The 15630-nt window shown below is 35.5% G+C and overlaps 1 protein-coding gene across 1 annotated transcript in view; it reads left to right on the top strand.

Moving 5' to 3' along the window:
* Oatp30B (Organic anion transporting polypeptide 30B) overlaps positions 1-15048 on the top strand; it is a 44453-nt gene extending 29405 nt beyond the window's left edge. Inside the window, exons 11-14 of the mRNA XM_071585938.1 lie at positions 1317-1581; positions 7273-7461; positions 9285-9433; positions 11044-15048. Coding sequence (XP_071442039.1) covers positions 1317-1581; positions 7273-7461; positions 9285-9433; positions 11044-11213 — 773 coding nt within the window. The 3' untranslated portion in view covers positions 11214-15048. The remainder of the gene's footprint in view (positions 1-1316; positions 1582-7272; positions 7462-9284; positions 9434-11043) is intronic.
* The last annotated feature ends 582 nt before the right edge of the window (positions 15049-15630 follow it).

The following is a 15630-nucleotide window of genomic DNA, read 5'->3' as shown; positions in this document are numbered from 1 at the left end:
CTGATGTATCTATTACACTGTGTCAGTGTCTTCTGGGCAAATAAAGATTATTATTATTATTATTATAACCAGTAGCTTGCCCGTTAAATATTGATGCAGGTGGTTAGCATTGTTCTCTGTGGGTTGTGAGGATGAAATTTCTGCTATAAATCAAGCTCATCTATCAAAGTGTTGAACATGTCATCACGCAAATGTGTGTGGTGAAAATGTACTTTTTGTCACCGACTACTGGTTACTGGTTAGCCACTTTGAAGTTTGGAGTGAAGATTTCAAGTGATTTATGGAAATGAAAAGAATCGTTAGAGAAAAGAGGAGCTTACCCTCCTTCTTCTCCAAGCTCTCAAATCTCCTTGTTGTCCATATATCCCCTCCCCTCATTGGCTATTCAAGTGGTGGTGTAGACTTCTGCTATGTTTTTTCATGCATCACTGCAATGTTGATGGCTCTCCTCCACACTGGTTATCTTCATTTCCATAGCTGCAGGATCTAAAACTGCAATGTCATACACCTAAGAAAGTATCCTGAGCAGAGTGATCAATGCTGGTTTCTGCCATGAAAATTGATGCATACAATGAATCTCAAAAAAGTTAAAAATAAGTTTTATCAATATCTTTCTCTGTGACCTTAAAATTTACCCTAAAGGAACAGTTTTTTAATATAACTTTCTATGTAGGCCCGTTTTTGTGATTTTTCATTCTATCTATTTGTTAGTTAATGTGAATGCTATCTTAACTTGGAGATTTATGACAAATCCAGTTTTATAAACAAAATAACATTTGTTTGTGAGCTGTTTGAACTTAACTTGTGGTGATAAAATTGAGTTTTGCCTTAACTGGAGGTTAAAGTCAACCTTCAGTTTAATGAGTCATCATTAAACTTGGTCTTAGTGCATTCATACCAAGCCAACCTATATGCTAGTTATTCCAAAATAAAATGGAAAGACATCCATCACGATGATTGGGATTTAGACATGCAACCATGGTGCCTCTGTCAAAGCCAAGAGTGAGCGTTTCTGTCTGGAAAGGCTCTATCTCTTTATTTAAGTTTCATGGTACATTTGAAGATGTTTTCATAAAATGGAAAAATAAGCTTTTCCAATTTTTTCATGACTCTTATTCAAGAATCATTATTATCAAGTATTTATTTAATTGGATAGTTCGTGTTTTCCGTATTTGAGCAAAAAAAGTTCATAGCTCCATCTCTGGGAAAGATCTAGAATTATGATCGGTAAGATTCCATTCATTCAGTTGTGAATGGTAATTGGTAGTGGTGTTTAACTTTCTATGCATTAAGCTCCGTTAATTTCATCTTTTCAGGTATTCATGGAAACTTCACCAGCATTGTGGCTAGTGCATCAACAGCAGCAGGGATTGGTGTCGTTGGGGAAATTGGGAATCCTTTAAACGTTGGCGGCGCTAGAGCAACAGCAGGAGAATTTGCGGAGGTCACAGTTGTTCCCGTTGCCACGGCAGGGCCTTGCAACTCACCATGTCGGACCATATTCCCATTCCTCATTCTCCTCTTCTTCATGACATTCATAGTTGCCATAACGCAGATGCCCCTTCTGATGATTGTACTGAGGTAAGTGCTTGCAAAAAAAAACACACTGTGAACATTTTTCACTATGAAATAAGTGATTTGTAAAAGTGACTGCACGAGGTGAAAATTGTGGAAAAAATTTGTGTCTGTGGGCAGATTTTTGTTTGTTACGTACAAAGAAGTGAGAAAATTGTATGAAATGTCCGTGAAAATTGCAAGAGCTATTGCCGACAGTGAAAACCAAGTGTCGCAGGTAATATTTTTCAAAGGATCTATGCATTAGATCTATGTATTAGCTTCATGTAGTATCCTCTCCTCGGGAATTTCGTGAGACCTTTGTGTTGTCTGTGCATTTTTACGTATGACTCGGGTGGAAAATTTCCTTGCGCCCTTTCGTTTAGTGCTAGTGTGCTGGTGGCATTCACAGATTATTTCATTGGGGTTATTTTTTGCAACTTTCAAATCAATGTAGTCTCCCATTTTCAACTAACTGTTTCCCCAATGTCATACATCTGTAGGGATCCATTTCCTTTTCCATTACTTTACTGTGCTATGTGAAATACCTGCATAGCTTTATCAAGAGCTAGTCCTTTTAGTTTGAACCAATAAGGTGACATTATTTCTTATGCTATCAATGGTACTGAGCCTACTAGACAACCTGATTGTACTTCTTCTGCTCAAGGTCTGATTATTGTATTATTCTATTAAACATACAATGGATTTCCATGAGTTACGAGTCTGATACAGTAGCTGTGTTCATTTTTAGCTTCACCTATGATGGATTCAACAAATTCACGACATAGATACTTCCCCATCAGATGTATTAGAAACATGGTTTGGATCAGTAGTGGATCTAGAAAGCCTTTAAGGGAACCCATTTTCATGTAAAAACAAAAATAGTGTTTCAACCATTTTTTACATTGAAAGCGGAAAATGTTTTTTTTTCAACTAATGGCACTAATTTAGGGACCACAATGCATCCTGCAGAAGATTAGGGGATAAAGGGTATTTGAAATTATTGCATTTCCCGGCCCATAAGATGCACTTCTTTTTGCTCCAAAACGTGCCCTAAAGTCATCGTGGGTCTTGGTATATGGTTATATTTTCGAAGTACAATGAAATGTGCAAACTAATTCACCAGAAAAGTTACTTGCTAGTAAGTATTTTTTCCCACATCAGGCTGCCTTTATTAGAAACTTTGATAAAAGCCTTGTCTTGAGCCAATAGTAAATATTAGATTTTCAAAATCTCCTTGAAAGTACTTCCTAAAAAATTCCAAAATAAATCACGAGGGCCGAACCTCAGTTAACACATTGTATCTCTCCTGATTAATTCAGATTAAAAAACTTCATGTTCATGTGCTCCTAAATGTTCCAAGCTTGAGAAGCATGGTAAGAACTGGATAATAAATCACAGGAAGAACAGCATTACTGTTAAAACAAAAATGATTTTAATTGAAGTGAAAACATTATTGATCGGTATTTCTGTTGCCAATTTTTCTGTGAAAACGTTGAGGAGTGAGTGATTCATGAAGAGGAATGAACTGTGCTGTTATGCCACAACTAAAATATCACAAATCCTTATTCGACTTAATCCTTGTCAATGCTTGTAACACATCGGCTGACTGACAAATTAAAGCTTAGTCAACAGCAAGCCTAACTGACTTTATTGATTGTCTATGGACTTTCATTCATATCTCCACATCTTCCCATGCCTCTTTAATCATTTCCTCCACATATACGTTAAACAGCACCGGTAATAATGGATAACCCTACCATGCACCTCTTTGTAACACTGCCCCTCACTCATACCTGAGCAGTCTTGAGACATATATAGGTTGTGGATAAGTCTCCTATCCCTAAAATATACTTTCTATTTTCTGTAACATATTCATCTATCTGGCATGGGTGACCCTACGAGGGGAAATTATCATTGCTCCCACCAGCTTAGCTCTAGGGGTCATTGGAATATACAAACCCTTCCACAATGTCAAAATGACCCCTTTATGAATTAAGATCAAAGGCCATGAGATGGTTCTCATTTGTAAAGTTAGAGTTATAAAAATAGAGGCAGACTCTTGCAACGTTTTATTGAAGGATGTGATGCCTTTTTCAGAAAAATACATCATGCAAAAATCTAAATTATCAAAATATTTCCTTCGTTATATAATTGCCCATATTAGTCATTGAATCAAAATTTTGTTTTAGTAAGAAGAATAAGTTATGGAAGCTCCTAATTACAATATTGTAACATTTAATGAATCCATGGATACGAATTGGAATCCATGAGTTGCTCCTTCATGAATCTGGCGTTGAAATAAAAAGTATGGCGGAAACTAATGAGATAGAAATCATTAAGAAGTCTTATCAAGGGATATTAATTAACAGAGAATTAATATCTGATTTGTGGTGTACTTTGTTGAAAAAGAATTCCTTCTGTGCCAAAATCATATTAACTAATTCAGAAGTAGGTGGACAGTGTTTAAATTCCTGTAAGATATTTGGGGATCAAAATAAACTTAGCTGAGCACATGTCCAGCATCCAAGTTATCCCTATTTGGACTGTGGGATGAGGGAAATTTGCAGGAGAGGGCTGGGTGGAATATAGTATGCTGAGTTGTCTAAATATGCACACTAGTAGCTGTGTTATTCCATGGAAACTTTTCCAACTGGCCCCTATAAGCAAATGGGTGAATGTCTTCATTTTGCTGAGCAAAATGAAGTTGTTTGTGCAATTTATTGATCAATGTGCTAGTAGCATGGATGTTAATTCATGTTTTTGTGCAATTGGAAAATCAGTAGGGTGTTAATATTTTCGAAAAAAACAGATAATTCAGTGGCAGCCCTCTCCCTCTCTCTCTATTCTCTCTCCTTGGAAATTTCATATTCCATGATAAGGCTCCTCTTCATCTATGGTATGATGGTTATATTTTTTTAATGCTATAATTTTTATTTTTACCAACGAAGTAAGAATAAAGACTCATATCATATTCCAAAAATTCATTTGAACTTCAAAACCCAATCACAGATAGGAATTAATGCTGGACAGCCACAGTAAATTCATATAGAAAAAGACAGTTTGATTACCTCAACTTGTGATTATTCTCATTCCCTTACTTGCAACTTGGTCTGGTTCCAAAAAAATCAGTTTAGATATAGGGTGTTTATTGAACTTTTTAGTACTTATAATGAGATGAGATCGTTTTATGCAATACTCTTCATACCTTCTCTTACTACTAATTTGTAGGTACTAGCGTTTATGTTTGCTTATATCTAATTCACAGACCCTATTTGAATGTTATAGCTTGTGCCTACAACAGCAGAATATGTGAGATATCTTGTGTGAAACTAGAGTGAATTTCAAATTCACTGAATCCTTGAAACTTGACTTAATGTACCAAATTATAATTTTGAATTTTTTACTCTATATCTACATAATACCCTGCAAACCCCCACTAGGGTTGGGGGTGTTTGGTCACAAGCTATGCATGCACAATTACTACACCACTACACAGACATCAGTTTGATTATGCACCCGAGCTAAGTTATTCAAGTGAAAGTACTACAAGCAAGTACACTTATATGCAAAAATATTCAACTAAATGATCATTTAAAAAAGGATATATTCATATCACTAGGGAACAATGTTATAAAAATGGGTCTATTTGAAATGCACACAGGATATCTACAAAATGTATAAATTACCATTACTTAACTATCCCCTTTTTGCCTGCAATCATATCTTGGTGTCTAATCAATGAGGAAAAAATGACATTTTCAATCTATCCATTCTACAATAAATCTTCCTGATTTTATGTTGGTGATCTCATCTACCATAGTAAGTTGGGGCCTGTAATATGTCCGTAACATACTCAGATAAGTAACTTGCCTCAAACGTACGCTGTAAATTCGACCTTTGAGTCTAGGTCAACTGGTGGCTCCCATCCTAATTCTTCCAATAGTGTGGTGACACTGCTACCTTGTTTATAACAACTTTTCACAAACCTAGCAGCTCTACATTGCACTCGATCTAGTTCTGAAGCTGAGTCTATTTCGTGAGGATCCCATCTGAGATGCTAGAGAGATAAAAGGACAACTGTCTGCAAATCGAGGATTCTCGTGGCTCTAGTACCCGTTGCACTGACACCCTGAGTCTTCCTCTCCCCAACTTATTCCCTCTCTTTCATGTTCAGTACTGTTTCAAATTTGCAATATCCCCTTAAGCCTCTCTGACTAAGCCATTAACTCACTTTTCCGAGATGTATTTGAAATATGTTAATGAGGATATGAAAATTATATCAATTTATACATATGGCCTATTGGCAGCATTTTGGTGCATCCCTACACCACTTATGTATAAACTGACATAGGAAAAACCCAGCACAATGGCTGCTTGAAATATTGCAAAAGGGCACAAATATTGTTGTATAAAATATAATATAGAAAGCAGTGCCACAATCTTCAGTCCTCTTGTGACCAACTGGAACGTTACGCTACCTTGGAGTCAATGCTTTCACGTCCCTCATACTGACCAGGAATCCCACCTAGTGTCAACACCACGTGACCTGAACCAGGCTCTTGGATAGGTGATTCCTTCCTTTAGATGAGAAGGAGACGGGCACCTGGATGTCACATAAGTTTTGTAAAGATTTTCACTATCCCATTCATAAGTTTTGCTCTTAAGCACTTTTGGATTCTGTTTGTCCATGTGATAACTTTGCAGATTTTTTTGCCATTTTCTCATGGCCCAGAGATTTATTTGTAACTGCCTATTGAATCAAAATATACTCAAGTGTTTGTTAATAAATTATTTTTTCAAATAAGTATCTTCAGTGCTTGCCTGATTATTTGAAGTATTTGGTTCAGGGAGGACATTGTCAGCAAGTCATGAAAGAAAAATTCCTAAAATGCTTCAATCCAAGAGAGCTGTATTGGTTGGATTTTGGTTCGAATCTATCTTGCCTTTTCCACTGTGTAAGCTGGAATACAGCTGGTCGTTTCCAGTGTGACAAATGGAGCTGGGCCAGATTGCAGCTGAGCCTTTTTTATGAACTCAGGATTGTTTCCCAGTTTCCTAATTCAGCTCTGTCACAGCATTCACAAAAAGCTTGTTAGCTGGAATGGAACAAGAATTTCATTCTTTGCCATTTATTCAGTGCTCTGTTTCTCAAGGTTGCACACAAGTTGATTCTCAAGTCCTCTGAAAACAGCCATAATTTTAATGTAGAACTTTCAAATGAACATACTTAATAATGTAGAAAAGTAATAAGTACTGCATCATTTCTTTCCATCAGCAAACTCCATATTCGCTGACTACAAAAATTTGTAAACTAATTTTTATCTCTGAGAAATGGGACCCAGATCATATGACCAGGTTGATTGCCAGCTGGATTCAGGCCTGCCTTGTTCATATGGATGCCATCAGCCAAAATCAGGCTGGAATATAGCCTGCCATACATGGGAATGCGGAAAAAATATGCATTTTTACTTGCTGTGTATTTGAAGTCATTTTATCGATAGAATATTCATCATCTTGCAATAGAAAACTGTTTTACTTCTTAAAAAAAGCTTCTCTGAGCTCATCATACAAAATGTGATGTAAATATATGTGATACAATTTAATCAATTCAAACAATTAAAATGGTAGATGAATTTAATCAATTCATAAAATTATATTTTTCTGCCATTTCAGAATACAATTACATATAATAATGAATCGATTTTTCCTTCTCAGGTCTGTGAGCGAAGAAGAAAGATCGTTTGCTTTGGGAATGCAGTTTGTGATCTTTCGCCTTTTTGGGTACATCCCAGCACCAATTCTATTTGGCAATTTAATTGATTCCACATGCATTCTCTGGAAGAGCACGTGTGGAGAGAAAGGAGGGCGCTGTCTACTGTATGACATCGAGCAGTTCAGATTTAGGTTTGTGTGACAATTATTTCCATATTAACGATGCATTAACAACTGAAAACCACAGTTATCAACCTAAAGGTATGCTAACGACTCTACAATTGCAAATTGTGGTAAAATGGATTATTTTTGTGGAAAATATTAAGTTTACGCATTTCTCAAAATGGCAAATGCAAAACTTGCATTTACAACCGGCAATAAACAGACTGGCTGTAATTATATAATAATTATATGATGATTAAACTGTGGGCTGATTGATTTACACATGCAAAATTTTTGGTGTGGTTACCTTATACCCTTGAGTGGCATTGCAAAAAATAGCAATTGTGATGAGAAAATAAATGAAGCTGTCTTGATGCATCCTCAGGTACTCGAAACTAGTTGTACCGAATGAAAATTTAGTGAAAAGATGCTTTGGTACTTTTACTGCAGTGATAATGGATTTCCACCAATTTAAGCCTGGAAACATCGAATAATACTCTTATTCTTAGTTTGTGAATATTGAATTTCAATTTGAAATTCATTTAAGGGAGACAATGTGAACAGAATGTTGGTTATGTCTATATAGATATTATACTGCTTTATTTGATTGGAAATTCTTGAACTCCTCATCACAGAGGCAATGGAATTCAATAAATCAATCAACAATTGGTATGTAATTTTATAATTGCTTGATCCATGACCTTTATTTCAATCAATTATTGGCACCTGCAGCAGCCATTCTCCTCTAGTCCATTAAATGCCCTTTAACCTTTCTTTCCTGATATACTCTTGTAATTTCCTTTAATATTTCTTCCCTGTTCTTTCTTTTGTTCCCCTGTTCTCTTTGTTGTCCTCCCCTATATTATTTCCTCAGTTATGCTACATTGCCATGTACAAATTCTTACTTCTCAAGAGGTTCCTTAGTAATTTTTGCATTTTCTTTTTTATTATGAAGCAAAAAAATATGTATGTAATGTACGTGTAAGCCTCTCTCAAGTAGGTCTCTCACTAGGATAGGCCTTGCATGATAGGCCATGTCACATTTACAGATTATCATTCCTGGCAAAAAAATATATTTTTCAATAGGCTAAATGAAAATCGAAGGGCACCAAGAATGCTTTGCACCTCAAAGTGAGGGCCCATGTGACATGCCATTCTCCTTTCCCGAACTTCTTTACCCTCAAATTCCTCCTCCAACACCATTCACCAACTAAATATCCACATATGCCACGGTTACCCCTTGACACCCACCTTCCCCACTCCACTTCACTATAAGGGCTGAACTTCATGTATTTCCTACTTGATGACATTACTCTGTAATGACACCAAGGTCATGAAATACATAATTTCGTGTGGAGAAACAGTTCTGTTCCGTAAAATATAGATGGTTATGAAGCAGTTCATAAAATCATATTTAAGAAGTCACAAGCAGGTCACAAGGTTCCCAGAGATTTGAAAACAACTGACATAACACCAGCATTTAAAAACGGTGACAAGGAGGTGCCGAGTGATAACAGACCTATTTCCTTCGCATCCATTTCATGCAAGATCATGGAATGTATAGTTGCTAGTTTGATGGCGAGACACCTTGATAGTCAGGAGTTTTTGATGAGAAATCAGCACTGTTTCCAAAAGGGTGGATCCTGCACGACAGAACTTGTGCTTTTTGTTCATGATATTCTTATTTCAGGAGGGAGCAATGCTCCAGTGGACGTAGTTTTTCTAGATTTTGCCACACACCCTAACGGGTGTGTGGCTTGCAGGGTGCTAAAATATTTTTAAAAATATCTAAAGTTTCTTAAATTATTTTTCATTTTGTCTAATTGTGAATCATTGTTTTCCTTTGCCCCTAGATATGTTGGAATATGTGCTGGAATAAAATTGTTGGCTTTGGCACTGTTCCTTATTGATTGGTGGTTGGTGCGAAGGCGTAGGCACTTAGAAGAAACAGGGGCCATTACTGTTGGAGAATTGGTTGGATCCATTATAAGTCTGGATAAAAGTAAGTGTTTCATTCAATCAAGGATCTATTAATATTTTGACTAGATGACTTTTTTTATGGAATTGAAACTGCGACATGTTGCTTCCCATGTGCAATATTTTATAAGACTTTTAAGTTACTTCTTGTCTCTCATTAATTGTAGAGTTGTTCTTGCCTTGGTGGATACAATTTTGAAATGTATCCACCTGAATGTTTAGTGTTAAAAATATATATCAGTGCTTCTCAAGCTTTTGATCTTCAGACTGCTGCTAGAATGCTCCAGGACTTAGAGACCACCTAATGCAATTCATAAACACACCTACTCCACCTCCACTGTTTCCAATGATCATCAATAATGAATGTTGAACACTAATGTTTTTTGAATATATGACTGAAATGCATGATGAAGTGAATTAACGGTCAGATTTAATTTAAATTTAGACTCAAACTACCTAATTTATTGTTAGATGAGATGCACTTTTGTTCCCGGGAACCTACTTCAAAAATTTATACTGTGTTTTTAACTCTCAAAATAAACAACAACTATTTCATTGTAATTTATTCTTTGTTTTGTTTTAACTCTTATTTCTATTTCCTGGATAATGAAATGGACTCATTGAGAACTTTATTCACTCAACCATCTCACTATAGTGATAATTTCATTGTATTCTCACTCATGCTGCTCCATGGCCTCATGTAAACCTGAGTGTATTATTTGAATATCTACCTTTGTATGTATTTGGCTAGGAGTAAATGAACTAACTTTACAGTTTCCTTGTAAATTGTTTTTGTTCACGACCGTGGATTCATAACAGGGCTACATAATCTGTAGATGTAGCCTTTGTACAAAACCATGTTTATGAACGATAAATATTCATGTGGAAACTGCAAGGGTAGTTTGTTTGCTTCTACCATGAAGGATTTCCACCGTTTCCAAAGTTTTTTCTGAGGCAGTGTCGTGTTTGGCTACCTGATACACTTTCTGCTTTGCTTGTCTCAATTTCTTCTACCCGTCCTATCAACATCCTTTTCCTTTAGTTGATTGCAGTGCTATCTGTATCTTCATTTGTTATGTGCAAGAACTCTGGTTAGCTTTTATTGCCTTATTGGCCCATGATGGGCCAAAAAGATATTTTCCTGAGGTACTTTAAGGAGCTCGATTCTTGTCAGTTGGAGCAAAAAATTGTGGTACTAGTTGGGCAAATTTTCATTAACAAATTCAAAACTGGGCTTATGTTCAAAACAAACTCCTTTCCTATTGAATTGCAATTAAGATCCCAATATTCTATGCTTTTATTTCTGATGTAAAAACTCCTAAAAATCTATAGCATTGTTAGGCTTCATTTCTCGCCAGATCACTTTTCTCTTTCATGAACCAAATGGTTACTTAAAATAAACCTTGACAACTGAATAATAGTATGCTTCAGGAGGATGTATCATGTTAAGATGATGTACTGTAACGTATATGCCTGGTGTGAATGACATTTGAGCATTCACTTTAGGCACAAGTTTGCATGCTGAAATCGAAATGAGAATGTGATTCAGTACATTGTAATTCACATTCTAACGTTGATTATTAACTGACGTGGTTGGCTGTGGGCAACATTAATGAGTTCACTGCCGATTTTCAGTCTTTGAAGAACACGTACCAACCTTGCCGTTACGGATTGGAAGCTTGGACCCTTGCCTCCCAACCTCATCTCTCACCTCGCCTCCTGAAAATATTGCTGAGATACAAGAAGGGAATGAGAGCCGGGAAGAAGAGGGTGCTGAGCTTGAGCCGTTAGATGCTGATCCCTGAGGTGTAGAAGAGTTGGTCCTCTCTCCGGAGACGATCCAGACTTCTTAGCCTGTGCCCTTCCAAACACGTCCACGATCAAAGTTGCTTCCATGGATAACTCCTATTTGCCAATTTTATAATTGGGTCAAATGCCTTCAATGCAGCCACTGCACGACACAAGACACTTGATCTTTGGGTTTGTAAATTACCAAATATAATTTGGCTTAGATTTACACCCATGCAATTGCATTGTCAGGAAGAAATGAATTGCATAAAAAGCTGTGAAATAGTTGTTAGTTGCCAAATTTGAGGATTATTTGGTGAAACTGTGTGATTGAATAGTGCCCTGCTTGAACCAAATCTTGCAGTTATGACGAACTGGGTATGGTCCATTTCCCATGGTGTTACTGTTCCTTCTAATCATGAATGAACTCAGGAAGTGTTAATTGCCACTCCATCCTTGCCTGTGGTAAATGCAGTTATTCAGATAAAATAGCTTGTAATGGAGGATTGACCGTGACAGAAAGGGGTAAATTTTTATACCTTTGTCTTAAATTTGTTAATTTACTGATTGTTAATCATACAAAACACTATTCTTAGTGCATTATTACTGGTGCTGGAAAGGATTGGTGCTGACAGAATTTTGTTGAGGATGCATATCTTGAAATTTAAAAGAAATAATTGCTAGCAGGTTGTACTTCCCTTATTAATTCCTGTAAATACTTGCGGGCACATCATTGAATTTTTTTTCAATGAGGCCAATTCCCCACTCGTCTGAGTTGACGATTATCTGATGGGTAACTTTAGTGGCTGAAAAATAGAAAATATAATAGAAATGATCATTAGATTGACTGATGTGTAAAATTTAGAATAATCTGTCACCCTATTTATGACATTTGTACAATTGGCTTATATAGCGGCTGATCTCAATTTTATCACCATATGGATTTCTCTTGCCCCGTAGAATACTAACTCGAGACATGGCCTAAGAACAAGCATTCGAAACTATTTGTTTTTAATGTTAGCTTGATTATTTGAAGGGTCTGATAATGCCAGCTTAAATTGGGATCTGCCTTGTCTCATTGTCTTAAGACATTATTTCTAGGGCACTCTGAACGAGTTGCCCTAATGATAATGTGGATTAAAAAAATCCTTGTGTATGTTTACATGTACATGCACTTTAACACCATTTGTCTTTCATAACATACATATTTTTAATAATGCTAGGGAATATTATTCTCTTTTTAAGCAAAAGTTACCGATTGAAGTGATAAATGAGGTATAAATACCTATTATCTTTTGGTTTTGAATAAAACTTTATTTAGGAGTGATTGTGATTGTCAAGTGTTTGATTTTATATATGGGATGGAGTTATTATAAGAAAGGTAACTTCGTGAATCACAGTATTATACTTACATAAAATCTGATTTTGTGTCATGAATTCCTACATTTTATGTATTATAATCGGAATGCACATGCTGTACTTGCACACAATTGAGTGTTGAAAAGAGTCCACAGATTGTAATTATTTCGTGGCAACCAGTCGGCTCACATTACTACATGGTTGCTTATCACAAATGCTTTGATGGCAGCACAACAGCACAAGCATTTTCATCACCTCCAGAAGTGATAGGAAGAGGAAGTGATCATAAAATTAAGAATATATTTTTAATACGTTACTGAAGAATTGTTGGCTAACTTATTAGCCTGTTGTTATATGGCAAAAATATTACTTTTATTTTTCCTTGTAAATGAATAAACTCAGAAAAAATTGTAAAATATTTGAGAACTCTATATATTCCACTGAAATGGTTAAAACCTCCCTGAGGAAGAAAACTAATTAATTGTTTACAAAACAGCATACACCATGTCATTTTGTTTTCATCTCAAAATTAGATATCAAGAGTTTTATATCAAGCATTGAGAAAAAGCAATTATTATGGTATTCTTTTGGAGATAAAGCTGTTTGGAGTAATTGTAAAATACTCTATGGGCAAAAAGTTGAAATCTTGGAAAAGTGTGAGTTAATACTGAAGATAGGGACCAAGTGCAGTATTATAAGACTTTTATTTTAACAAAAAAAAACAATATCACAGTTGTATGATTTTTGACTTATTTAATCCAAGATTTGCTGAAATTTGGATATAAATATAATGCAACAGAAAATTTTACGACTTATTGTAAGTTATGATTTCTAACTGAGTACGGAAACTAATTTGTTTTAAAATAAAATTGATAGATTTATTAAAGTTGATCATGAATGCACCCCTTTGACAATCATGATCTGAAAAAGATTCAGATATCTAGTGTGCATTTCAGTTTGTAAGTTGTGTGCATACAGTCTTTATTGCCCAATTACTCTACTATTTCGTTCTGTTATTTGTCCGATGGAACACCTTTTTACAAATTGTTTTATGGCATGACAAGGTTAAGGACTATGCAGTGTTTAGTCAATATCATAAATTGTGATTTTTCGAAATGCATAATAGTCATATCTTTTGCACAAACATTATTTTGTAGTGTGTCAATGTTTAAATGAGGTATTTTGCAGCATTTTTAGTGCAGCACCTTACGGTTAAAAAAATTATGCAATAATAATCGGTGAACATTAATTATTCACGATAGATACATATATTTTAAGATGAAAAGAAATTTCTGTACTCTTGTATTAGAATAAACAGTGTGAACAACATTTTCTAGGAAGTTCTCATATTTAAAGACACAAAAATGATCTTGGATTAGTTGTTGCATCATCTTTTATTGTTATAATTAGGTAGCGTTTTCATGCAAGCTGTAATGACTGTGTTTCAGAATGTATTAATATTTGTTCAAGTTAATGATATAAGGTTTTTTTTTTAACCCTGTACTCTGAAAATGTTTCAGCAATATATTACAAATTTCCTTTTTTCAATTACAATTGATGTATCAAATTGACATTTTCCAGCCATTTAATGAAAATGAGCTGCCATTAATAATTGGCTCTAGACTTAATTTGAGGTTAACTTAAAACACAGGTAAAACTGAATCCTCTTCTAGTCAATTTTTGACAAAGGAAAGACTGATAAAGCCCAGGAATAAAAATTTAATGAATAGAACTAACATAGTTGACATATCTACATAGGACATTTACTATGTGCATTGAAATTATTTTAAAATATAAGTGGATGTTATTCAACACTGTTAACACTGGCACTATTGGCTATGTAATGACATTTTTTATTGGCTGCAATACACCTAATTTGAAAAGGGTTGAAAAATATATCATTCAAGCTTTATTTTAAAAGTGCTTCTGGTCTGCCATTAAAAACTCAATTGATCTCATGTACCACAATCAGTGTTGTAACAATTGGTGTGCCATGCACCTTAATGCAGGGGCGTAGTGAGGATGGAGAAAGGATGGGAAGTTGATTGTAAATAATGTCAATTTAGCAAGCACCCTGGGGTTCAAAACTGCTGCTGGGCTTGTAAAATCAGTCTGTGTTCTTTGGGTGACAGGGAATCGCACTACGTCACCGCACTAATGCCATGGAGACCCAATGTTTATGGCCTATCAGAACGGTCATATAACATTTTGGGCTCAGTTTTCCACATTTACACTCCAGCCTAAGAAATGCTAGTTGCATCACTGAACTTATTGTTAGTTAGTCATTCGTAAAGAGTTCTTAGTTGTATTTATGTATAAATGGAATTCATGCTTGTGTAAACTTTAATCTGCCTTTATGAATTCCTCCTTATCAATATTTATATATACAATATTGTTGGCAGGTACTAATGCAAAATTTTAAGTGATATGAATTGCAATGCACAGGATATTTGTAAAATGCATTAGGATTGTTACTTGGCATAATATCAATAAAAAAAGACTTTTCTTAAAATAAGGAACTCTGTTGTTTGTGTTTTTATTGACATATACCAAAAAATGGAGTCTTACCGTATGGTTTGCTACTCAAACTCATATCCTGGAAACCGACTTAAGAACACCGAGAGAATTTCCCTCTCCACACACCAATGGAATTCCTTTAAATATATGTCAATGTCTACAGTATATTCTGCCATTCCACTTCTTCCAATTTTGGGGAGAGACTGTTTCCTGGCATCTAGTGAGCATAACCGCATGGCAGTAATTCATGATCAATTAAAAATCACATTTTTAGAGCAACAACCCAATGGTTTTTTTCACATTTTTAGGATAAGTTTTCTTTGTATTGAATTGAAGTTTCATAAAAAAAACCATAAACACAGTATTCAACCCTAAGGTTGGTTTGGTAGGTGATGATAGAGTTCACCCAGTACTAAGCCCTATACGGCGTGTGAAATTCACACATCAGGGTAGGGGGGCCAGTTCCTTTCCCTGTGCCGGGTATGGTTTCCCAGGAAGATTTGGTACCCGAATAATCACTTTAGCTTGGGTGGAGCTGCAGCCACCCAGAGAGGCTTG

This window comes from Hetaerina americana, unplaced genomic scaffold, assembly GCF_022747635.1.
Source record: "Hetaerina americana unplaced genomic scaffold, ioHetAmer1.1.p SCAF_2, whole genome shotgun sequence".
Classification (NCBI taxonomy): domain Eukaryota; kingdom Metazoa; phylum Arthropoda; class Insecta; order Odonata; family Calopterygidae; genus Hetaerina; species Hetaerina americana.
This window is presented reverse-complemented; position numbering and strand designations above follow the sequence as displayed.